Genomic DNA, 24,306 nt, shown 5'->3' with positions numbered 1-24,306 from the left:
AAATTTGAAATCATCCAAAATTTGGGACGTTTAGTTTTTCACACACTCTTTCTGCCATCATCGCACCAATGTATTTTTATACAAAGTGGCTGTAGTAACTTGAGTCTGTGACGAAAAATGATCACTGCAAAGCTTTGAGGCAGTGATTTCACTTTGACTTTTTGTTATTAATCAAATTGAGTTTGATTAATCATTTTGGTCTTAGATGGTACCCTCCTGGACTGGCCCTTATGAGGAATTCTAGTATGTAGTGGAACCTCAAGGAGGAGTCAAGTAGAAAAATGTGGAATTCAATCAAAATGTTCCCGGAAAAATATGTCTCAAAAGTTAGACAAAACTTGTAGTTTCACGACGCTGATATCAGTCAACAAAGACTTCAGCTCAGTGCGCATCTAAAAGGTCATGTGTTTTTCTTTGGCTTTGTTTGTCTTCACAGAAGGGTACCGGGCAGCGGTTTAAGATTAAAACAAATCAATTCACTTGACAGTACTGTATATAATGGAAAGCATTTGGAAATTGGAAGTCAACCAGGCTCATGTAACAAATTGTGGACAACTTTGGACGCTGCTCAGGATTTTTGGCTGTGTGGACTTCTAAAAATGCACTTGAATAACATACAGCATGCCTTTTTAGTGAAAATGTTCAAACTGAAAAAGTGTGGACGAGGCGCTGTAAGCATTTAAGGTGCGTTCCATAAATCTCAACTGAATGAGGGATGATCCCAGAAGCAATCACAACATAACATCTCATCATTGTTCCAAATCAATGCAAGTGATTGGGTGTCACAGGACGCAGGAGACGCTTCCTAAACTAAGAAATAATGTGTCAAACACATTGTGAAATATTGAGATCGGTTGTTTCAATGTGTTACATATTCTGCTCACGAATGATCCAAGTACATTCTTGACATTGTGGATGGATCTTCTGGGAGTTCACTGCGAGAACTCTCAGACAACTGGGTTTATCGATAACCGCAGGGCTACATGTAGCGAATCCAGAAAAAGCAATAGCCTCTTGTTTTGCCTCTCTGCATTTACTGCACTTAAGCCAAAGACCATATATGTGTGGATTTAGCCAGGTAACAAATGCAATCCTGCTTAATACACTTTATGCACTTAATATTTCAGAAATCGTTTTGTCTGGCTGCAAAGCAAATTTACTTCCTTGGTGTAAACATCTTGGTTTTATTGTGCAGAATTTTTTTAAAAGGTAAATCAACACCAGCTACAGAAAATGTATTATTTTACTAGTCCCAAACCACAAAAAATAGTATGAACAATTTTCCCTCCGCACCTCATCTGTAATGTTTGGCAGGTAACAGCTGCATTGATTTGTCAGAGGGAAATTGCCCGTAGGCAGGGACTGCTTTCTAATCTACTCCAAATTTGCTACACAAACACCACTCTATGTTGATGAAAACTTGAAACTACTTTGCCTCTGTGATGAATTACACATTTGACTCTATCGGCAAGGTTCCCAGCATTTCAGGGTAGGGGTGTGGGAAAAAAAATGTATTTGCCAATATATCGCGAGTTTCGGCCGCCCAATAAAATATCGATTTTTCAGCTTCTAATATCAATTTAATGATGGCAGTGTGTAACACACCATTTTCTTTTCTTTTTTTTCAGAGGAAATGTGCAAAAACACAAATAATGAATAGGATGTTTTGAAGCAAATACTTTTGACTCAATTTGTCCTCTGATCAATATTTTCTGATTAACATATACAGCAATTTAATTTCTCATCTCTACATGTAATTCTGATATTAATTGGGTAGAACATCACAATATCGTGATATCGCAATACCATGATAATATCGTATCGTGACCCAAGTATCGTGATACGTATTGTATTGCAACATCCTTGCCAATACTCACAACCTATTTCAGGGGGTGCAAAACATTGGATTCTGCAATTTTATTTAAAGGGATGATATTGTAAGTTACACCTTTTAATTTTGCTCCTGAAGTCTTAAAGAGGAAGCCAAGTCAAAAAGTGTCTTTACAGTAATGTGTTTTATGCGCTTCCGCTAGTCCAAACACGCTATTCTGATTAATATTGTGTGTGTGAAATATGAATTAAGCAGCAAAATCCACCTGTTTTTATCCATTGCAGGGGAAGCCATTTTGTCACTGGATGACTGAAAATGCCATCACAGTGCCTAAGGGTTCAGGTAACAACCAATCAAGGTTCACCTGTTTGTTTTTCCATTATATTCCCAAAAAATGAGGATAACTAGTTTGGATAATGGATTGATGCTTGCTTATGCGCTTCATGACGTCACCACAACACTGCTCTCAAACTGAATCTTTTTCAATGCGAGGGCGCGTCACGGCAAATGAACACCTAGTACGTCGCATCATGATGTAACACGGATTCATCTGTCCTTGCACCCTTGCAGCACATACACAATAAATGAGTTTGCCAACGGCGTGCGGCAGGCAGATTGCGAGGTGCGATGCGAGAACAAAGGGTGGCAATCACTGCTCAATCGCATCGGAAGTGAGTAATTATTAAGACTGATTGACTGCTGATCTACCCTGGGCGTACCTCGCCTCTGTCCTAATAGTCTTCTAGAACAGTCTCTATCTCTCCTGTGACCCTGACAGGATGAAGGACAGCAATGGATAGATGGACATTCCAATAAAACTATGAACCTTGTTCTACACACAAAACAATTTGGCAGAGGACAAACGACTATTAAGCCAATGCATCCCAGTTGGATAGAATTAAAATGTTCTTTATGATTTATGTTGAGTGAGGCAGTAGAAGGGGGAAAGGCAAACTATTCACTGGCATAACAAGTACTTTCACGTGGACTTTCTGTCAGAGACAGCACTGGCGAGATTGTCGACTATTTCGTCAGCCTCCACAAAGGATACCAGTTGCACTAATTCGCATCTTCCGACCAACTCGTCCTTCTCCGCTTCCATCATGTTATGACCTCAGCGTGGCTTGCTGAAACCTTCAAACGTGTCATCTTGCCAACAGCGATTTTAACGAAGGCAATGTATGTCAAAACACTGGCATTGACTGCTTTTGAGAACGTGGATAGGATGTAAACAACTTCGTAGAGGATGAAGTAAGCCACTGGGCAGAGATGAGGCCACATTAGGTCAGGGAAACACCGCTTGAAATTGAAGAGTTGTCACGGAGGAGGAATCCATGAGCGGGGGCCCAGACTACGCGATCGCTGCTTTGGGAACAAAAAAGAGCCACTCCAGCACTGTATCCATGGTAACCATCACAGGACCAACTTAAGTCCTCGCTGAGGTCTTTAGTTTCCCCAGAGGAAATAATTAACAGCGGTAAACGTGAGAAAGGAGTACGAGAAGAACAAGTCCGGGGACGAGAGTAGTCATGCAGACACTACTCCTCTGTCAGCTGCACCTTTTGAAAAATCTTCTCACCGCAAACATCAATAGCAAGTGTCTCCTCAGTTAGACACCAAATAGGAGTCCTCCTATTTGAGAGCACTCTCTGGGGTTCCTGTCTAGGACTGAAAGCATCCAGCGGCTTGGACACTAATGAGCTGAGATCATTACACCAATTATTTGAACTTAAATCAGGAGTTGGCTGAGACTGTGCAGTGCCGGCACCCAGCGCTATCCTAATTGTCAGCGTTTGAAAAGAAGATTTAAGACTGGGGCTAGGGTAATTCTGTCTGAGCAATTTGAAAGGTGCCACAAAACAGCTCAGATCATATAGTAGGCAACAATGACATGATCGGCGCTCACAATTGCAGTAACGCGCTAGGATTTTTAGGAAGGTTGATTTGAAATAATGTCATATTTTTAATACATGGATGGAAATTAAAATGTGTTTTTAATACAATTCATTGATTAATTAACAAAATAATGTACGGATTCATCGATTATGTATGGACAATAATGTATATCCTAATTCATGTGTTAGATTTGTGCTGGATAAAAGAAGCATTAGTCGAAGCCCTGAATTAAATATCCAGTATATAAACAGTTTTTGTCACACTCATTCTGGTGAGCACGCCTTGGCAACCTGGGGGCAGCATAAGACACACATACAGATGTAATGTATTGGAGACTCAGCTCCTCTTTAAGATTCTCAGTACTGCAGTAATATTAGTCGTTCTTTGGAGAAGATAAAGAATATATGCCTCTGAGCATTGTGATATTATCGTTCTCGATGTGTTAATCTGCCATTTGTCTTGCGATATGGATTGCGTAAAGGACAACACTGCTACAGAAAATGCTAATTGTTAGCCCATGTGCTTATGATGTTTCCCATTTTAAGATAGCAGAGGTTATCAGGTTGTTTTTACAAAACGTGTAATTCTCTTTATTATATGTTTGGATTGGCAGTAGTCTACAGATGAGAGTGGCAACAAACAGCTTGAAGCCTCAAACCCCCCTCCCCTCCCCCCAAGAATAACTAAAAATGATCTGCTAAACCTCTGCTTGTTGTGAAGCAAGTTGAGTCAGCTGCCAGAATACAGTGCTCATATCTCCAGGCTTGCGCTTCAGGTACAAGCAAGTATCACAAGCCACAGCAAAATAATATTTATTTATTTATTAACATTTTGAAAAAATAAAAATAAAAAAAGCCTTTAGTTTAAACAGCTTGTATCCCAAAAAACTCATAAATATGTGTCACTCGTATCTCAAGGCATCATTGTATTCTGGGTTAAATCTGTTCAGGTGCATTTTGGGTCAGTTCAGTTTATCCTCCAAGGTTATGATTGGGGTTCATTTTGGGATAGTGAGAGATTATTTTTTTTCACATTTCTAAGATTTGCTTTTTTTGTTTTTCTTTTTATACATGATGAACTGTTGAACTGTCTTGTAAACTGTTGATCTTTCCATCACGATGGAACTAGTTTATTGACATTGTAACATTTAGTATCTGCCTGTCAGTCAGTCAGCCAGCCAGCCAGTCAGTCAGTCAGTCAGTAAACAGTTGCCATTTAGCATTCCAAGGTAAGGCGTTTCTCCATTTCAAGTTCTGTTTTGAGTAAGCCTATTGGAAAATAAAGTATGCCTGGTGGACACACAGGTGGGAAAACACACCGCATGAGTTGGAAGACTGCAGACCGTGTGTATCAGGAGTGGTTCCAACAGATATTATTGCCTGCTGTGCGCAACCTCAGATATATTTGGATAAGATCTCATGAACAGAAGGTAGGAAAACATCTCCAACACTTCCACCCCACTAAATTTTATATGTAGTGTTCTAGGTGGAGGAAAGCCTACTAGTTTACAACACATGCACAGTGACTAAGCACAGATGATGTGGATGCTTGAGATGACCTGTTCAGGGGGCGATAGGACGTGACAAGTCACCAGGCAGTGTTTGAAATGTATTTTGCTTTCTATATCATAATATTCTTGATTACAATAATGGTTTCACTGGGGCTCATGTAAATAGAAGAAATTATATGCATACATTTTCTACAGTGGTTGTTCGCATTAGTAGGGCCCAAACGATATATATATATATATTGATTAGGGGGGCTGGTTTTTTTTTTGTAGAAAAGAAATACTGATTACTGAATAATTGGCCACCCCCCTGGTCCCTCCAATTTATATCACACACGCACAAACCCTGCTTCAGCAACACTATAATATAAGCAAAATGAGTCACACATTCCCAATTTGTTATTTCAGGTCATTATTAGTTGATGTATTTTTCATACCAATTTTGTTATGCATGAATTCCAATGTATTGTGCTTAATTTTTTTAAAAATACTGTACATGGGAATTATTACCCTACTGTACCTTTCTGCTGCTGTAAGCGGTATTGTCAAGAGAAATGTGTTGTCGCCATCTACCGACTAAATCTATGTATTGCCTGACTTTTACTCCCAACACTTTGAGGCGAAGTGATAAATACAAATATGCCTCATCTTCGTAATAGCCGGTAAGTGTTTTGCTTACCTTTTTGGGATCATCATAGAATATTCCGATACAAGAAAGCTTAGGTCCGATACTGTTGGCCTCTTTAAACAGTTCTGCGCATTTTTTATACGGTCCTTCTTTAAACTTGTAGACGAACGTCGTCTTTCTTATAGGAGGAGAGCCGGTTAATATGATAATGTCTGTCAAGAGTCCGGAGTACAGAAAGTAACTTGCTAGTAACAAAAAAGTGACGAACAAGCTAACAGCCACACACAGACTCGTCCACTCTGACATAATAATGACAGGCGGGAATAATGTTTTACTATCTTTAACAATCGTTGTAGATTCGCAACTGGGAAACAGTGTTGGATAGAGCCACAACTGGGTAAACGCAATAATTTTCACTCATGCTATGTGGGCTGAATGTATGATACATTCATTCAGCGATCAAACCACCTGGTCGCAGGATGAATGAAACTTCCTGGAATGTACCATTAGACCCTGTGAGAGGGGGGATAATAGTTTTAAACACGTCGGTTGTTGACGATATGCCACTAAAAGAAAATTCTCTTTTTCAAAGGAATGTCTTATTTTCTATTTTTGACACAATTCAAGTTAGAAATAACTTTAATGGTGAAACTCGGCCCAAATGTTCAAACGATCGAGGTACATTGTGACTGCTGCGTTTCCTTGTGCTCACGTAAACATAAAAAGGGCTGGGCTAAATTTGTTTTTCTTAATAGGCCAACTGGACCCGCTTCACAAAGAAATAAACTTTCCCCTTTTTTAAATAAGCGAGCTCCACTCCCGGAATAACAATGGCTGCGAGACGGTTTTACGACCTGACAGCTAAATTACTGACTGGAGAAATCCTGACTTTCTCCTCACTGAAAGGGAGGGTGGTTCTCGTTGAGAATGTGGCGTCTCTTTGAGGAACAACGACCAGGGATTACACCCAGATGAATGACCTTCATTGCCGCTACTCCGCTCAAGGCCTTGTCGTTCTGGGTGTACCCTGCAATCAGTTTGGACATCAGGTAGGCAGTCACTGAAAAGTTAAAATACCCACAACTTTTTATTTTAGGTACATTTTCAACTGTACACAGTCTGGTGAAACTTGTCAACCTTGTCATTGTCCACCTGACAATCTAACAGCATAACAGTCGCTTAAAGCGGAAGACAACCCAAACATATTTTTTTCCTAGAATATGTTCCCTACAGGCCCACTAGTTGAAACACGGCATTCTGATTAATATTGTATTTATGGAATATAAGTTAAGCAGGAAAATACACTCATTTTTAGCCATCTCTGGGGGCGGCCATTTTGTCTTCTGTCAACTGAAAATGACATCACAACTGCTCACAACGACCAATCACGGCTGACCTATTTCCTGAATCTGAGCCGTGAGGTTTCAACTAGTGGGCCTGCTGGGAACATGGGAATATGTTTGGGTTTACTTTATGCTTTAAATTAACGTAGAATGGAAAATCTCAATTTTGGGCGGGATGAAATGGAGATAATTGAGGTATATCTGGTGATATTGACTCATCAAAAAAAGCACTGACCTATATGTACAACGTAAATTCTAATATTTGTTCCATGAAATTGCTTGCTTGATTTTTTTTTTCTTTTTTTTTTCTCTCCAATCAGACATGAGACTCTGTGCTGCCATGTAAATCTAATCTTGCCAGGGCCTTCAGAATCACAAGTGCTGGCAGATTTAACTTAAAACTTTAACCTTGTGTTCCTTTACCCATTCAAATTTGTACTCACAAGACGGCAATGTCAGCATTTTCCTTCCTCTTATTTGTTAGTGTAGCAAAACGTATTACAGCCAAGTTTGAATAGCAAAATATGTCTGTCTGTAGTTATCTGCACACATTAATACATTCAATAATCTGCCCCTCTGATAATTGTCTGATGCATTTTGTTGATACATATAATACATTTTTTGTCATGTTATTAGATACATCTTGATTCTAAACTGACCCTAATGATGTACAGTACATGTTGCTTCAATAACTGAGACATGATAGTGGTGGTGGATTAGTTGTGGTAAATTGAGCCCCAAACCTTACAACCGTGAAGCACTTGCTACCCTCCACATCACCTTGCTACTAACTTTTAACAATAATAATTTTAATCTAATCTTACTATAAGTGAAAGATTGGTTTTCAGGATTTATCCAAAAATACTTAAGATGCATTTGTGACATAATGTGCATTGCATTTATTAATGTTTGTGTTTTGTTTTGATCATAGGAAAACTGCAAAACGGAAGAGATCTTGAGGTCACTAAAGTATGTTCGTCCAGGGAATGGCTTTGAACCGAAGTTCCAGCTTCTTGAGAAAGTGGAAGTTAATGGAAAAAATGCCCACCCCTTATTTGTATTTTTGAAAGAAAAGCTTCCATTCCCCTGTGATGATGCCATGGCTCTCATGACAGATCCAAAGTTCATCATTTGGAGTCCTGTCGGTCGCAATGATGTGTCCTGGAACTTTGAGAAGTTCCTCGTTGGTCCAGATGGGCAACCCTATAAGCGCTACAGCAGGAAGTTCCACACCATTGACATAGAAACCGATATTAAAGAGCTGCTTAAGCAGGTTAAGTAAAATTTTATATATATATATATATATATATATATATATATATATATATATATATATATATATATATAAGCAATACATCATGACTATTCAGTTGTTTTACTCAATGATGATACGCCTTGAAAAAATTTAGTATGGGGAGTTTCTGATGAATATGTAAAAGACTGATCCAGCCACGATGTAGGCTGATATCACAAAATGATTTAAGCCTATAATAAACATTTTGAATCATTACTGTCTGGTTTACAATGCCTTTATATATTTAAAGCAAAACTTATAATCCTATTAAAAAGGGCATGGCTTTATTAATGCCCAGTTCTGAGTGACACTACGAGAAATATATTTTGATTTCCTTTAATCTATTTTGTATTCTGCTTGGGCCAATTAGTAGCTGGACATCAAGGCCAACTGTGTTGTACAGTATACCCTGGAGCCTGGCCTGGTCGCCAGTTAATCGCAGGGCACATCTAGACAGACAAACATTCACTCCTATGGACAATTTAGGGTCTTCAATTAACTAAACATGCATCTTGCTGGGAAGTGGGAGCAACCCGGAGTATCCCCCCAAAAATATATATATACACGCAAGGCAAGCACAGAACATGCAAACTCCACACCGAAGGCGAGAGCCCGTATTCAAACCCACAATATCAGAGCTGGCAGATGCGTGAAACAATAGACTACTGTACTGCGTACCACAATGTTTTATGTTACCTAATACAGTACCTCTTCTATCTGTATCAGTAAGGCCTTTTATTTTAGTGAATATGGGGAAATGTGGTTTATGTAAAGCATATTATAATGTATTTTACAGCAGTTTCCGGTATAAGCTTGCTAAATATCACTAGAAAAAAACGTGTGGTATCATTTTATAAAAAGATCTGTATTCAAGACACTGGCATTTTTTTCATTTAAAAACAGCATTTTATTAAGATCCTTAATCTGAAGTTCCAAAAGGCATTTGTCTATATTTTTCTTTGACTCTCCCGGCTCATTTCCGGTTTTACTCAGCTGGACGCGAGCTTGACGCAAAGCGAAACTCGACTCGTCCAACATGGCCGGCCAGGAAGATCCAGTGCAGAGAGAAATTCACCAAGACTGGGCCAACCGGGAGTACATCGAAGTAATCACGAGTAGCATCAAGAAAATTACTGACTTCCTTAATTCTTTTGGTAAGCATTTTCTTTCTACGGTTTACGATTGAGGTTCGACGTTACAGGCGTTTGGCTAGCTAGCTGCTGATGTCTTTCGTAGCCACTCCCAGATATCATCAAGCTTGTGAGTGTATATTGTTGTCAGTCTTTAAACGTGCCACATCGTTGTCAAGCTATATTACAATATTGTAATGTAGTATGCCTGTTGGCTAATACTCGCATTTAAACAATATAGAAGACCTGAACTGATCTTAAAACTTGTATTTGAGTAGCCTGTTAGCGCCGCTCGGTCGCCACAGCTACCAAAATGCTCGTCTAGTTGTGTTTGGCACATAGACTGAATATGAACGTTGCATAAACGTCTCCTTATAATGTCTAATTTTCTAATGTAGTGGTGAATGTATATTTTGATTACGATGATAAGTATGTTTTTATGTGTCTCTATTAGACATGTCATGTCGATCCCGCTTGGCTACGCTCAATGAGAAATTGACAGCCTTGGAGAGGAGAATCGAATACATTGAAGCAAGAGTAAGTCGTATGGCGAGTGGCGTTTGTGACACTGTTGAGTCCACAAGTATACACTGAAAATAAAACAATAAACGAATTGTAATTACGAGAATAAAGTCGTCACGATCGAATATCAGAATTCCGCCACGCACCTGAACGCAACAGTCACAGACCAGCTACTTATCTCTTAAATCTTTTTTTTCAATTGCTTGTACCTCTTCTTTATTGATTCTTACTACACGAAGGAATTGTCATTAGAATATTTCATACATCAGAATCCCAAGTAGTTTCGTCCTATGTGCTTAACACAAAATTATGAACCCCCACCCCCTTTTTTTTTACTACATTTCCATTTTTACTTTTTATAGTTGATGAACTTGCACTGGTGTTTTTTGTACAGAACTAATGGTTGTATAATATTTCTTCTATTATCCAAATATTATTGAGATGTAAACAATACATAAATAACTATAGTATTACACAGAGAGCACAATATTAACAGTGGAGTGTAAGCCTTAGAAATGATACATTTTCCAATAGTTAAACAATATCTTTAATATTGTGTTTCCATGTGTAGTCTGGCACATGAGTATTGAAATTCATCCTTTCATTTCTTTTGAGTGGTTTTGCTGCTAGCAATATTGTTTTTTTTAATTTTCAAATGTGCCATACTTCCTCCACATATTCATACATTTATCTGTCTTCTACAGGTAACAAAAGGCGAGACCTTGACTTAAATATCGTCATGGAAAATTGCAGCATCCCGATGCTATCCTTCCATCTCCCAGTGGCCCACTTATTATTATTTTGAGTTTGCGTGATGGATTCCACCCTCCTTTTTGATGCTAATTTTTAAATTGTATCACTAGTTTTGCTTGTTTTATATGATGCCACCACTGTGTGTGTAGTATACAGGAAATGGCCGTCTGAGTGTGTTACTTGGGCATGGCATTTTTAAGAAACAAAAAAATAACCATCAAAAACTTTGCTTTTAACATTTTGGGGACTTTGGTCCTTGTGTGGTAACAGAAGGTCATGTTGGACCACTTGGTGTTTTACATCATGTCAATAACACAGCACAGATTGATGAGTGGGGACCATCCTCTTGTGCCAAGTTGAACACGTCTTGTTGTGTAGTCTTTAATAAGGACTGTGTGTACAGTGCACTCTTTACTCATGTGTCAACATTTAAATACTGTAATAAAATATAAGAAAAAACATTGTTGAAAATGAAAATGACTGACTTTTTTTGTCTTTTGTTTGAATCTTTAGAATTGGTGTCGTCTTCTTTTTAACGGTGAAGTCAATCCAAAGATTTTCCAGACAAGAATATGTTCAATGCAGCCCCAATAGTCAGAACATGGCATTCTGATTTAATATTGCATTTGTGGACTATGAGTTGCGCAGTAAAATACAACAGTTTTTGTCCATCTCAGGGGGCTGCCATTTTGCCACTTGCTGTCAACTGAAATTGACATCAGAGTTGCTCAGGGCTCAGGTAACGACAAATCATGACTCAGCTTCAGAAAATAGGTGAGCCATTATTGGTCATTACCTAAGCCCTGAGCAACTGTGATGTCGACAGAAAGTGGCAAATGGCCGCCCCGTGAGATGGACAAAAACAGGGAGATTTTGCTGCTTAACTCCAGAGCTGGGCATTGTCCCCGAGTTTCCGTCCAGCATATTTAATCGACCCAGCCTGTCCCTCGTGGGCAACAGCCAATCGGCGTAGAGAACGTAATTTTCAAATCACAAATTTCACGCAGGTGCCGCACAAGCACTGCTGCCAAACGAAGAAAAATGTTGATCAAACAGAAACAACAGACACACACAATGTGTCACAGTCGGTGAAATAAAAACAATATGGGGCACATGACATCTGTGGCACCGCAAGGTACACAACACTTTATTTTTTCCTTACTCGACTGCGTGTAAGGAGTGCGACACCTGCGTGTGATTTGGTATCGGTTAGGTCCGTTCTCGACGCCGGTTGGCTGACTCCGACCGACTGGGACCACGTGGGTCAATTAAATATGCAGGACAGAAACTCTGGGATGGAGGGGCAATGCCCAGCTTTGCTTAACTCATACTCCACACACGCTATATTAATCAGAATGCCGTGTTTACACTAGTGGAGGTGGATAGAACATATTATAAAGAAAAATTTGGGGTTGAGTCCCCCTTTAACCCAAATTAAACTAAATATAATGTTGCCTTGAAACTAATTATGTAATATAAATAAAAATAAGAAATACAAACAAATAATAAACCTGCTTTTGTTATATTACTTAGAACATTTACCACAAAAACATGGAGCTCATTTGAATATGTCCATTTTAAACAGACATTCAAACTTCAGCAACAAAACAATTGTTGTACCGCACATTTTATTGGCGGGCTTATGAAATAACTGAGAATATTTACTTACCATCTTGAAAATATTTAGCGGTGGTAGGAGTCGTAATACTCCTAGGAGAACAACATAAAAAGTATTTAGTCACGGAGTGATTTATTTCAGCAGTATGAATAAATAAACAAATTCTAATGTATGACTGATACGAAATGTATGTGTGCTGTTAAAACATATACGTGTTGGGGTTTGTCTTGGGTTGTGTAGGGCACTTATTTTAAGTAAACAAAACTGTTCCTGCAAATGCCAAAAAGACTAAAAGCAAACACGACACGGACTTGAAAACGTTCATGTCCATATCACATGATTTACGTTACGTATATACGTCGCTTCTCTGGTGTTTAGCACCTGCACAACAGGCAAAAAAAGAATCTGACAGAGTAAGGAGAGACAATTAATATTCGTGTCGTCAGTTTTTGCATTATTTTGTAAACTATATAGTACATGAAAACAAAACAACTCCCATTACAAATATATGGGTTTAATTCCCCCCTTTTTTTAATTCAGGAAATAGTTGGATCTCAGTTGGCCAATTAATGTCACCACTTCACGTTGCTTTAGCATCTACAGATTTCGATAACTTTTGTATATATCGTATTGTCTTGTAAAGTGAAAATGGAATTGAAATTAAAACATGATGCGTTTGAGCACGTCTTATTCGGCTCCCAAACCGCCTGCAAGGCAAAATCGGGGTGGTACAGGTTCGGGTGCAGTGAAAACCCCGATGCATCTTGGGAAGAAGAAGCTGTCGTCGTTCTTTCATGAGAGGCGTACTTTATCGTAGCTGTCCGACAATTTCGAAAATATCAGACAAATAGTTAACATAGCAATACCACACTGGTGAGTTAGTGTACAATGAATGTGAATGTGGCACCGTTCTTTTATTTAGGTTAACATTGTTAAAATTCGTAAAAGTATTTGAAATGACAGCGCTGGAAATGTGTACACTGGATCGGTGTTGTGCGGCCATAGCGTTTGAGCCTTTCAGTTGCCGCATCTTACCTTTGTGTATGCATGTAGTGTTTCTTTTTTCTATAAAAAAATACATCTTTTTAATGTCATTTTCTAGAGGTCGTGTGGAAACAGTCGGGACAAATGGGAGCAGATAAGAGGTGATTTGCAACGGCAGTTATTGACTGTTCGGTATGGGGTCAACAAACTATTGAAACTGAGAGCTGCTTCTGGGATACTCATTAATGCGATGGGCTCTCGGTATTTCTTTAATAACACTTGCTCATATTTACCTTTGTTATTAACAATGATATTCGCCAATGTGAGGACACTGATCTTATTAATGGTATGACAATAGTAATGATTTAACATGGTAGGAAACAGAAATATCATTTTCAAATGATCACTCATACAATATTCCTAGGAAATCACAGTGTCCTATCACTGATGAGCCGTTCTTCCCCTTGCATTTAATTGTTCTGCCTGACACTGAACGCCACTGGTGTAGATAGCTGAACATATTTGAACACCTTAAGTGGAATTGGATACATTGAATAATCTGATTGTAAAGTATATTATGTTAATCTTCGCGTCACACTTTAATTCATCTTTGCAATTGCCTGTCGAATAGGATAAGTCGGACTGAGCGGAGCGGCAGGTATGGTTCTGATGCGCCCCGTGATGCTTCCGATTGGCGCGACAGACGAGAAAGGGATCAAGAGCGTGATCGCCGCTGGTCCGATGAGAGACGTGGCGATCGCAATGAAGGAGAGCGAGACCGAGATCGCCGAGGATCCAGAGACAGTCCAGAGGTGACCAGTTTTGCTAATCAGTGACTTCATTTGAGAAACAACTTACTAATTTTGAGGAGCAGTCTTTAAAGGTTATGCTTGAAGATTTGAAGCAAGGGTTTTATTATAGGAACACACCATTGAAACTTCATTACCCAGAATTCAAGTAGGAATTGTGTATAAATGATTATAGTGCAAATATCAGTGGCATCAGATTTGCTGAAAAAAAGGTTTAGATTATTAGTTTCAAAATAATGACAAACCCTGCGCAGCGCCAGCTTGACCACTATTAGTATCAAAATAATGACAAACCCTGCGCAGCGCCATCTTGACCAGTTTTAAGTAATAACGTTGTCACTGACGTAGCACGTGCTTTAACATGGCACTGTTGTTTATTACTTTTAGTTATTTCCTGGTCTATCTTGCTTTAAAAAATCTTTAAACCATGTGGCTTTATCAAGTGCAACTAAGTGGAACGTGTATGTTGTAGTAGTTCACCACACACAAAGTAAAGTATTTCAAGCCCCTTTGTTTGAATTTTGATTATGGCAAGAAGACAAAAATAAAAATCTAGTATTTCACAAATTTAGAATATCATGACAAAGTGGTCTCAGTCTTGCTTAGTAGGCTTCAGAATCTTGGGAAAGACCACTGACTTGATGGCTGTGCAGAAAACAATCATCGGCACCCTCCATAAGGAGAACAGTTCTCAAAAAGAAAGCCGGTTCCTCACAGAATGCCATGTCAAAGCACATGAACTAGAGTGTTAAAAGGAAGTTGAAAATGTAGCCAGAAAGGGTGCCACAAGTGATGGGGATGACTGCAGACTTGAGAGGATTGTTAAGCAATGGCCGTTCAGAAATCTGGGGGAGCTTCATAAGAAGTGGACTGATGCTGTTGTCAGTTCATCAAGAACCACCAGATACAGACGTCTGCACGACATGGGTTACAGCTGTTGAGTTCCATGTGTCAAGCCACTTCTCAGAAGGGCTTGTGGTGGGCAAAGGAGAAAAGGTAGTGGTCCCAAGTCCTTTTTTCAGATGAAAGTAAATTTTGCATAGCATGTGGAAATCAAGGTCCGAGGGTCTGAAGGCAAACTGGAGAAACACAAAAGTCTAGCTGCTTGAAGTATAGTGTGAAGTTTCCACAGTAGGCAATGGTTTGGGGAACCATGTCATCTGTTGGTGTGCGTCCATTTTCTTTTATCAAGTCCACAGTCAACGCAGCTGTCTACCAGGAAATTTTAGAGCGTTTCATGCTTCCTGCTGCCAACAAGCATTTTGAGGACTGATTTTATTTGCCAGCAGGATTTGGCATCTTCCCACAAAGCCAAAATTACCTGGTTTAATAACCATGGACTAACAGTACTTGACTGGCCAGCAAACTCGCCTGACTAGAACTTCAGTGAAAATTTATGCCACATTGTCAACAGGAGAAACCCCAAAATGCACACGATCTGAAGGCCAATATCAAAGCATCTTGCGCTACAATAACTTGGGAACTGTGACAAAGGCTGGACACCTCCATGCCACTCTGCCTTGAACCTTGTAATTAATGCAAAAGGAGGCCCATTGATGTACTGGGGACAACATTGCTTTATTACACTTTTCAGAAGTCCAACATTTCTGTGTTAAAGATCATTTTTGTTGGTCACATCAAATTGTCTTTTTTTGTGAAATACAGGATTTACATTTTTTTTTTGTCTTTTGCCATAATCATCAAAATTGAAACAAAGCGAGATCTAAAATAGTTCACTGTGTGTGGTGAACTGATACAAGTTGGAATGTCACCGTGTACATCATCTGAGAGGAGTACTATATTTTAAAGTAATATAAATAATTGAAATATAAGAACCTTTATTAGTCCCACATTGGAGAACATTTTCATTGTTTTAGCAGCAATAGTGCAAACAGGAAATAGAAAAATAGACAACTATTGGCCATGCATCTCGTCAATCAGGAATGTTATTTGATTGCTGATTGTTAATTTTGACGTTTGAGGTGTGATTAATCTAGTTGAATGCTCTTGATTTCTTTACTACAGTTGAAAACGGTTGGTAATTAATCCATGAGTATTTAAATTGTTTAGAGAAAACTCAAATGGAAAGCCTGTTGTACAGTGTTTTCATTTAAAATATCAGCTGTATAATTTTTTTTTGTTGGCACTACTTCACACCAGGGAGTGCTAATTTTTAATTTTGACTCTAGATTTGTATAATAAATGTTAACCTAATTAATGTTTTTTCATAAGTTATTTTATTGATTTAGCTTTTCCCATGAACTATATCATTAAAAAAATCTACAAATTAATAATTTATTAATACAAATATTTTTCAACCATAATTTTATAATTGTTTAATGATGTGAGAGTAACTTATGCACTGGTCTTGTTTGTATTCTAGCCAAGAGAGCGGAAAAGACGCAACAGTGATAGATCAGAAGATGGATATCACTCTGATGGCGACTACTCAGATCAGGATTACAGAAGAGAAGCTGGAGATGAGAAGAGGAGCAAGACCATCATGCTATGGGGTCTTTCTTCTCACGTCACCGAGGAAGATGTGTGTGTTTTTTATTTTGCATGTGGGATGAAGCCTTTCAGGACTGTAATGGTCTTACTGTTTTGTGTGTCATGCAGATATGTTTTGCCATTGATCAACTGGAGGGTCCGCAGCCTGCTGATGTCAGACTGATGAAAAAGAAGACAGGTGAGACTGGGATACATGATGGACCTTGACTTTTCCCCTAGACTTTGACCGTAGGGCAAATCTGCTTCCAGTCAGACCCATTTACCCATAACAACATGGTTAGATTAGGTCTTGAAAAAAAAGAAAAAAAATCAAATGATGCTTTCATGTGTCATCAATAGGAGTCCTGTACAGGTGAGTAAGAAGAGCAATAGGGACACGTTTGTTACATAGAGTGTGGCGTGAGCAATGGTTTCCCTGGTATTGGGCAATGTTTTCTTTCTTCCTTTTCGTTTTACTGTGGTAAAACTCATAAGGATTGGTCTGTTGTTTTACCAATCAAGGCCTGGGTCGTGAAGCAGTTTGTGGAACAGTTTTAATAATATGCCCATGGACTCTTAACTAACACGCCTCCCGTCTATATTTGAATGCTGTCTCTAGGTATAAGCCGTGGTTTCGCCTTCGTGGACTTTTATCACTTGCAAGATGCTACCCGATGGATGGAGACCAATCAGGTTGCTTCACAATCGCCAAGTCTAGTTTTAATCTTGGAGATCTAGGGAAAATTATCCCAAAGGCAACCTTAAATGCTTTGAGCCAAAACAATTTTTTTGTGTCCATTATGTGATTTTTTTTTTTTTTTTTTTCTTCCCTGGATGATATTGTAATACCAGTACTATGCTGCAAATTTCTTTGGACTCGTGAGGCCATCTTTTTAAAATACAGTATGTGTAGCTAATACTGTTAATACATTGATTACGCTGGTCTGGCATTACTCATTAGACTTGGACAGCCCCATGCAAAAAAAAAACTCAAAAAACTTTAATCCATGGGACATTATATGTATATTTCTATTTTTTTATAATAGTCATTTTGCCAGCATTTTTATAGGGAGGTCATCTGTGGTTTTCCAGAAAGCAGTCAGAATTGTCTTTTAGGGTCACATAATACACTTTACTCCAGCTCACCCCGAGCACTTGGGTCCCAAACACTTAAAGATCCTTCTACACATCACATACATCACGTCTGTCTTTAACAAAGGATACATGCCGGGGGTCCCTCGCCCCCTCCTCTCCCCTTCCAAAATGGTTACTCTGTTGAGTTGAGATCAACACACGCCACAAATACTCGGGTAACATTTGTCTTCCTCTTTCAGAAACGTCTGGTCATCCAAGGGAAAAATGTGGACATGCACTACAGTCATCCCAGACACAACTACGGAGACTGGCTCTGCAATACTGTAAGTTAATGCTCCGTCTAGGTTCCTCTATGCAAACTACCAACACTCTACATGCATGTAGATTGGTCATCAAGTTTTAAATAGCTTCAGTCCTGTTAGCTTGTCTTCATTCAGCTACATATTTACTCTATAATCGAGGCTAGGCGGTATCCCAGGTAAGTAGGGTGTGCTGCACCAATATAGACTTCAAGTTGTCTCAGGCAGCACTGTGCAGGAGGGCATTTGCAGGTGTATAATAAAAATGATTTGAACGGTTACTTGCAGTGTGGCCTGTACAATTTCCGGAGGCGGCTGAAGTGCTTCAGGTGTTCAGCAGCTAAAGTTGGTAAGTAGTTAAATCGACAGGAGGCCACCGACTCCCAACGTGCAAGCAGGCAGAGGCAACAATGTTGGGATGCAGCCCAGTGTTTATTTTCGGGACTTTAGAAGCCTTATAAGATGGATGATTGCCCTGTCCCTGTTTTATATTTGACCCAGCACAGATGGGAGGCAAAGCATGCACTTCAGACAAAATCCCACTCAATTGGCTGAATTACAAACCTTGGTGTTACCTCTCGAAAGACCCTTGAAAGGGTTTTTAGTGATTGTCCTTTGTGTTGACTCATCTAAATGTCAAGTTTATGCACCAAGTCTGTCTTTCTCTCAACAGAATGCGAGACCAGCAATAATGCTGATGTCCATGAAACTCAGCCCGGTGGAGACTTCTGTGGTGACAGTAAGGACCTTTGATTTTCGAGATATATTGCACCGCTTGATTTGGAACAGAAAGCCACTCACCATGTGGTAATACTATAATAAATTTTAATTTGTTCTTTCTCATTCACAGCAATCATCCTGAGAAATATTGCTCCCCTGAGCACCGTGGAAGGCATCATGACCGTCCTGGCGCCGTATGCGAATCTTTCACCGAACAACATTCGCCTAATCAAGGACAAACAGACGGGCCAGAACAGAGGCTTTGCCTTTGTTCAGCTGTCTTCTCCTTTGGTAAAAAACATTGTTTTTCTTTTGATAGCAGTTTATACTGTCAATGTCTACATTAATTGGATATTAATCAATACTTTTCTGCCATATTTGCGAACACAGGAGGCCTCTCAGCTGCTAACAATCTTACAAGGACTGCAGCCGGGTCTCAAACTGGATGGGAAAACAATTGGGGTGGATTATGCCAAGAGTGCTAGAAAGTGTGTAACTGTCCAACTTCCTTGCTTTGTGACTGATAAATGGATGTATGTTGAGTAGACAGTCATTGTTCTTTAATTGTAACTCTAGGGACCTTTTACTCCCCGATGGGAATCGCGTCAGTGCCTTTTCTGTTGCTAGCACAGCTATCGCTGCAGCTCAGTGGTCCTCAAGTCAAGTAAGAAACATTTTCTTTTCTTTCTTCTTTTCTTTTCTTTTTTTAAAGCAATTTCTCCAGGCTTCTGATTGTATTACTTTTTCAGCCCCAGCCGACTGGAGAAGGAGTGTCCGAGTACAGCCTCTTGCAGGAAGGCTACACTCCAATGTCACAGGTTAGTAGAACCGAAGAGGTCGCCATTGTAACGCTTGAATTGGGGAGTTCTGGATAGATTTATGTACATCTAGTCAAATATGTCTCCACAGTGCCATCTAGTGGCAGAGCAGCATATGGTCCCAGAGCCATTTTACTGAAAGTCACTTATCATCCATATACAGACTTTACAGACCTTTCTGCATTATTCGCAGGCATACTATCATCAAGTTGCAGGAGCCAGCACCTCACAGGAGAATGGGATTCTTGGAGGTATCACATGTGTTACTTATCATCATCAATATGTTTCTATTGTATCCCGCATAATAGTTAAAACACTTTATCTGCATAATTCCAGCTGCCCCGGGGATGAAGATTGTTCCGACTGCTACCGGGGTAGTTCTCTCCCCCGCCATGCAAGTCTACCAACCCCATGTAATTGGCCAGCCTGCTCTTCAGGTAATGTGATTGTGTTTGTTTGGAATGCTAATGGGATGAACAGTGTTACAGGGGTGAAATAACAAATGTATTGATTACAGGCATTGCAACTGGCTCAGCAGTTGGAGGCCAAATCCCAGACAGGACAACTCCCAGGTGCTGACGCCGTGGCTGTTGCCACGGTAACGGCTGCCACCGCAGCTAAGACCTCGGGACAAACGTCAGACACCTCCACTGGTATGAACATTTCGTAATATTACCATGTTCACCTGACTGCTTTCCTGCTGTTTGGATTGTTAAATCATTTTAATTGACAGTTGTTCCAGATACATCCACTTACCAGTATGATGAATCATCTGGCTACTATTTTGACCCTCAAACTGGTCTCTACTACGACCCAAACACGCATGTAAGAAGCACACAATTTCAAAACAGCTCCCTTCATAATCAGTGTTGTGTCATTATCGGGTATCATAGGTTTTTTGGGTTTGTTCCCCCCCCCCCTCAGTATTACTACAACTCTCAGACTCAGCAGTATCTTTATTGGGATGGTGAGAAGCAGACATATGTCCCCGTCTCAGTCGATGCAAACGCTACACCAGCTCCCACCGCAGCAAATGCGAAAGAACCCCGTGAAGGAAAGGAGAAGAAGGACAAGCCCAAGAGCAAAACTGCTCAGCAGGTAGCATGTTTGTCCTACAGCAGCAAAATGACTTTTTTTTTTTTTTTTTTTTCTTCTCCTTGATGTTCTCTTTTGACACAATGAATCGTTTCCAGATTGCTAAAGATATGGAGCGCTGGGCTAAAAGTCTTAATAAGCAGAAAGAGAACTTCAGGAGCAGCTTCCAGCCAATCAGTCAAGAGGAAAGGAAGGAAGCTGCCGCTGCTGATGCTGGCTTTACACTTTTTGAGAAAAAGGTACCTCATTATATTGATTAACGTCTGATGTATGTCAGTATTTGCTATTCTTTCTCTAATTGGACGTGCTACATTTTCAGCAAGCCGGTGTACTAGACAGATTGATTCCAGAGATGATAAATGTTCCTGAAGAGGAAGCGGCCACCAGCTCCTCCAACGCCTCCAAGGTGAGGGTTTGTCTCACTTCTCACTGTGGAGCCGAATTAGGCCTTCGATTGGAGTGTGATAAGTGCTCCGTTTGTGCTATTAGTGTGGCCTTGTGGCGGCCTATAGCGGAGACAGTGACCCCGAGGAGGCAGCCGACGGTGGAGAGGGAGGCCAGGACAAGTTGACCGACTGGAAGAAGCTCGCCTGCCTGTTGTGTAGGAGGCAGTTTCCCAATAAAGAAGGTTTAATACGACATCAGCAGCTGTCCGACCTTCACAAGGTAACAAATGCTATTTTTGTGCACTCGTTAATTATGTCAATATTCAGCTCACATCAGATGTTCTTTCCTAGAAAAACCTGGAAGTTATGCGACGATCCCAACTGAGTGAAGCTGAGCTGGAGGAGTTGGAGAGAAGAGAATCCGAGGTTTGCCTAAAGTCTTTTTTGTTATTACTAGGACATTTGCTTTGTTTATAGTTCTTGCATACAAATGGACTCATTTGACTTCTTTGTGTGTGTAGTTGAAGTACAGAGACAGAGCAGCGGAGAGACGAGAAAAATACGGCATTCCTGAACCCCCTGTCCCAAAAAAGAAGAAATACAGCCAGCCAACACCTGTCGTGTAAGTTTTTTTTTTTATTCACAACTTTAACACACTTGTTTGCGCGTATGTCGTAATTAGATTCTAATCAGTTTCTTCCTTTCCTGCAGTAACTACGAGCAACCCACCAAAGATGGCCTCAACAGTGACAATATTGGCAACAAAATGTTGCAAGCTATGGGCTGGAAGGAGGGGAAAGGCCTCGGTCGCAACCAGCAGGGCATCACTGCACCCATTCAGGTATGGAGTAGTTGTCAACTCACTGCATTCAAATTACAAAATGGGGAGATTGTTCACACACACCCTCCACCCCCTTTCTTATATTTGCAGGCCCAGCTGAGAACCAAAGGAGCCGGTCTCGGGACCCAAGGCAGCAACTACACCCTCTCAGCATCCGACACGTACAAAGATGCTGTCCGCAAGGCCATGTTTGCTCGTTTTACTGAGCTGGAGTGAACGAGATGAACAGTGAAGTGGTACCGCACGTTGTCCCCTGTGCGTTCTTTATTTTGCCTCGAGTCACAGTGTAGAATAAAATAGAATCTCACGTGGAGACGAATGAAAATAAGTAAATATAAGTTATGTTGTACATATGCACAAAGGAACCCCTCTGTTTTACTATTTTCTTTTTGTGGTGCTAATAGGATATTCCTTAAAACATCAGAGATTGTACAGTTTATACAAAGTCTTGTCTGTTTACAGCAAATAAACGACACAGAAAAAAACTGTCTTGTCCCTGGAAAAAAACGAAATATCAGTTGGTTTTGGACAGAAATAAATACTCCAGTTTTTTGGGTGATAGTCATTAAAATAAATTCAGTGTAAATATTTGGAGCGCTTGTCATGCACCATAAATGCTTCTCCCTTTGCAATGTCAACTTGGGAAAGCCTGCTGCAGAAACATTTTGTAGTTGAACAAAAAAAGGCTTTCACTTTAATTCTACTTCAGTCCTCTTAAATTAAGAAGGCGTTTAAAAAAAAAAAAAATAGCCAAGTATAAGCACGGTCAGAAAAATTCTTGCTCCATCATGATTTACTTGTTTTCCTGTTGTCTTTGCATCAACACCACACTTTACAGCAGCTACCTTCGTTTTACGACAGCCAAAAAGTAGGACAAACTAATGGAGCCAAGATAATTAAATATTAATAATAATGACCAGTCATGGCTCAGCTTCAGAAAACAGACGAGCTGTGAACACAGCTCGTACGTCACTTCCGCTTATGACGCGAGAAGAAGCCGCTGCCCGTCTTGTGAAACAAGATCAGCGGAACGTCTGCGTTTCTCCTGCCAAACTGCAAACAATTTTCTTGTTGACTCGGGCTGCAAGATTGGATGAACTGTGCATAATGTGAAGTAAAACGGAGAGGATCATATGATTGGTATGATGTCTCCAGCTGACCCCTATTTTAAAGTGACAAGGCATAGATGTGGGTGCTCCTGTCAGAGAACACAGGCCAAGCTAGTGATTCCTAACCGTGTGTCATGCATGATTCATTTTCCCTAAATTATAAGTAAATGAAGCTGTCACAAGATAATCATTAGTTCACTATATACAGTATGCTAGGCCTACACACAAACACTCACCTGCTGTTGGATCCATCTGGTGGATGCCCGGGGCCACTGCCCCATTGGTTTGAAGCCTCAAAGGATCAAACTACTGATCCAACATTCTGGGTCAAATCCTCAACTCAATGCGCTATCAAAACAAAACAAAAAAAACAGCAATGTCTCAGTCCCTTGAGGACCCAGAGCTAAATTAGCGATTTCACCCACTTTTGGCTACTATTAACCGATAGTGTTGCAAGAAAACATGCTGTGCAGTTGGACATGTGCATTCAAACGTTTAAATAAGGTCAAACTAAGTTCACTTGGTGATAGTTTATGTTCTTGAAATTTCACCCAAAAGTACACTATCAATAACTTTTTGTGAGTTTGGCTCAGTAAAACGTTGTAAAAGACTGCCAGCTCTTGGACTGGGTTTCATTAAAACGTGCAGGTGTACCTAATGAAATGGCCACCCTAGGTGCATGTACTGTACTATTTTTGGCTGCCCTTTTAACCTTTTGTGGCGGTAGTGAGCGATCATTGTTGTCGGTCGGATGCGTGTAACCGGACGTGGGGCGTAACGCTACACTACAATACTCGGTTATGCATGTATGTTATGTTATGTATGTATGTTCACTGCGAGATGGATATTTTGTTTAACACATCATAAAAATCACATCATTAAAATTCGTAAAAATTGTGCCCCATACACTTTCACAACTTGCTGCGCCATGTTGAGACTGGCACGATTTACATGCTCACACAACGAGGAAGGGTTGACGATAATGACTTTTTGGATGCGCGTGTTTTACCGTGACGCTGAGCAGAAACACGAGCGTCGTGATTTACGCACATGGCTCTCGGTGCGTAAATGGTTTTCCACTTGAGCTGCACGAGGAGTGGCAGTGTGCGTGTGGGAAGTGAGTGTGAGTGGGTGGGTG

At 40.1% G+C, this 24,306-nt stretch overlaps 4 protein-coding genes across 5 annotated transcripts in view; 3 read left to right on the top strand and 1 right to left on the bottom strand.

Annotated features, from left to right (window-relative positions):
• The window catches only part of tex264b (testis expressed 264, ER-phagy receptor b), a 30,551-nt gene extending 24,201 nt beyond the window's left edge, over positions 1 to 6,350 (bottom strand). The window contains exon 1 of the mRNA XM_086040710.1: positions 5,914 to 6,350. Within this exon, the coding sequence (XP_085896836.1) occupies positions 5,914 to 6,168 (255 nt within the window). The 5' untranslated portion in view covers positions 6,169 to 6,350. The remainder of the gene's footprint in view (positions 1 to 5,913) is intronic.
• Positions 6,351 to 6,575: 225 nt separating this feature from the next.
• On the top strand, positions 6,576 to 8,487 carry gpx1a (glutathione peroxidase 1a). The gene is made up of 2 exons (XM_086040711.1): positions 6,576 to 6,911; positions 8,137 to 8,487. The coding sequence occupies exons 1-2, from the start codon at positions 6,693 to 6,695 to the stop codon at positions 8,485 to 8,487; spliced, it is 570 nt and encodes a 189-aa protein (XP_085896837.1). The 5' UTR covers positions 6,576 to 6,692.
• Positions 8,488 to 9,492: 1,005 nt separating this feature from the next.
• Positions 9,493 to 11,381, top strand: brk1 (BRICK1 subunit of SCAR/WAVE actin nucleating complex). The gene is made up of 3 exons (XM_086040712.1): positions 9,493 to 9,653; positions 10,084 to 10,166; positions 10,856 to 11,381. Exons 1-3 carry the CDS (start codon positions 9,536 to 9,538, stop codon positions 10,880 to 10,882), a joined length of 228 nt encoding a protein of 75 aa, XP_085896838.1. The 5' UTR covers positions 9,493 to 9,535; the 3' UTR covers positions 10,883 to 11,381.
• A 1,875-nt stretch (positions 11,382 to 13,256) lies between these two features.
• Positions 13,257 to 22,552, top strand: rbm5 (RNA binding motif protein 5). 2 transcript variants are annotated; one of them, XM_086041109.1, is made up of 25 exons: positions 13,257 to 13,395; positions 13,625 to 13,667; positions 14,138 to 14,318; positions 16,699 to 16,857; positions 16,935 to 17,004; positions 17,425 to 17,498; positions 18,140 to 18,223; positions 18,488 to 18,548; positions 18,873 to 18,938; positions 19,050 to 19,210; positions 19,310 to 19,407; positions 19,496 to 19,583; positions 19,669 to 19,737; positions 19,931 to 19,988; positions 20,074 to 20,174; positions 20,255 to 20,390; positions 20,471 to 20,562; positions 20,662 to 20,835; positions 20,931 to 21,071; positions 21,152 to 21,238; positions 21,322 to 21,498; positions 21,570 to 21,644; positions 21,740 to 21,840; positions 21,930 to 22,059; positions 22,150 to 22,551. In XM_086041109.1, exons 2-25 carry the CDS (start codon positions 13,651 to 13,653, stop codon positions 22,273 to 22,275), a joined length of 2,526 nt encoding a protein of 841 aa, XP_085897235.1. In that variant the 5' UTR covers positions 13,257 to 13,395; positions 13,625 to 13,650; the 3' UTR covers positions 22,276 to 22,551. The 2 variants fall into 2 exon arrangements, with proteins under 2 accessions (XP_085897235.1, XP_085897236.1); XM_086041110.1 differs by lacking the exon at positions 13,257 to 13,395 and having other exon boundaries at positions 22,150 to 22,552.
• Positions 22,553 to 24,306: the final 1,754 nt, after the last annotated feature.

Source organism: Filicampus tigris, chromosome 9 (genome assembly GCF_054856515.1).
Source record: "Filicampus tigris isolate MCC_2025a chromosome 9, RoL_Ftig_1.0, whole genome shotgun sequence".
NCBI classification, from domain to species: Eukaryota; Metazoa; Chordata; class Actinopteri; order Syngnathiformes; family Syngnathidae; genus Filicampus; species Filicampus tigris.
Note: the sequence above shows the minus strand (reverse complement) of the source record. Positions and strands in the feature narration are given on the sequence as shown.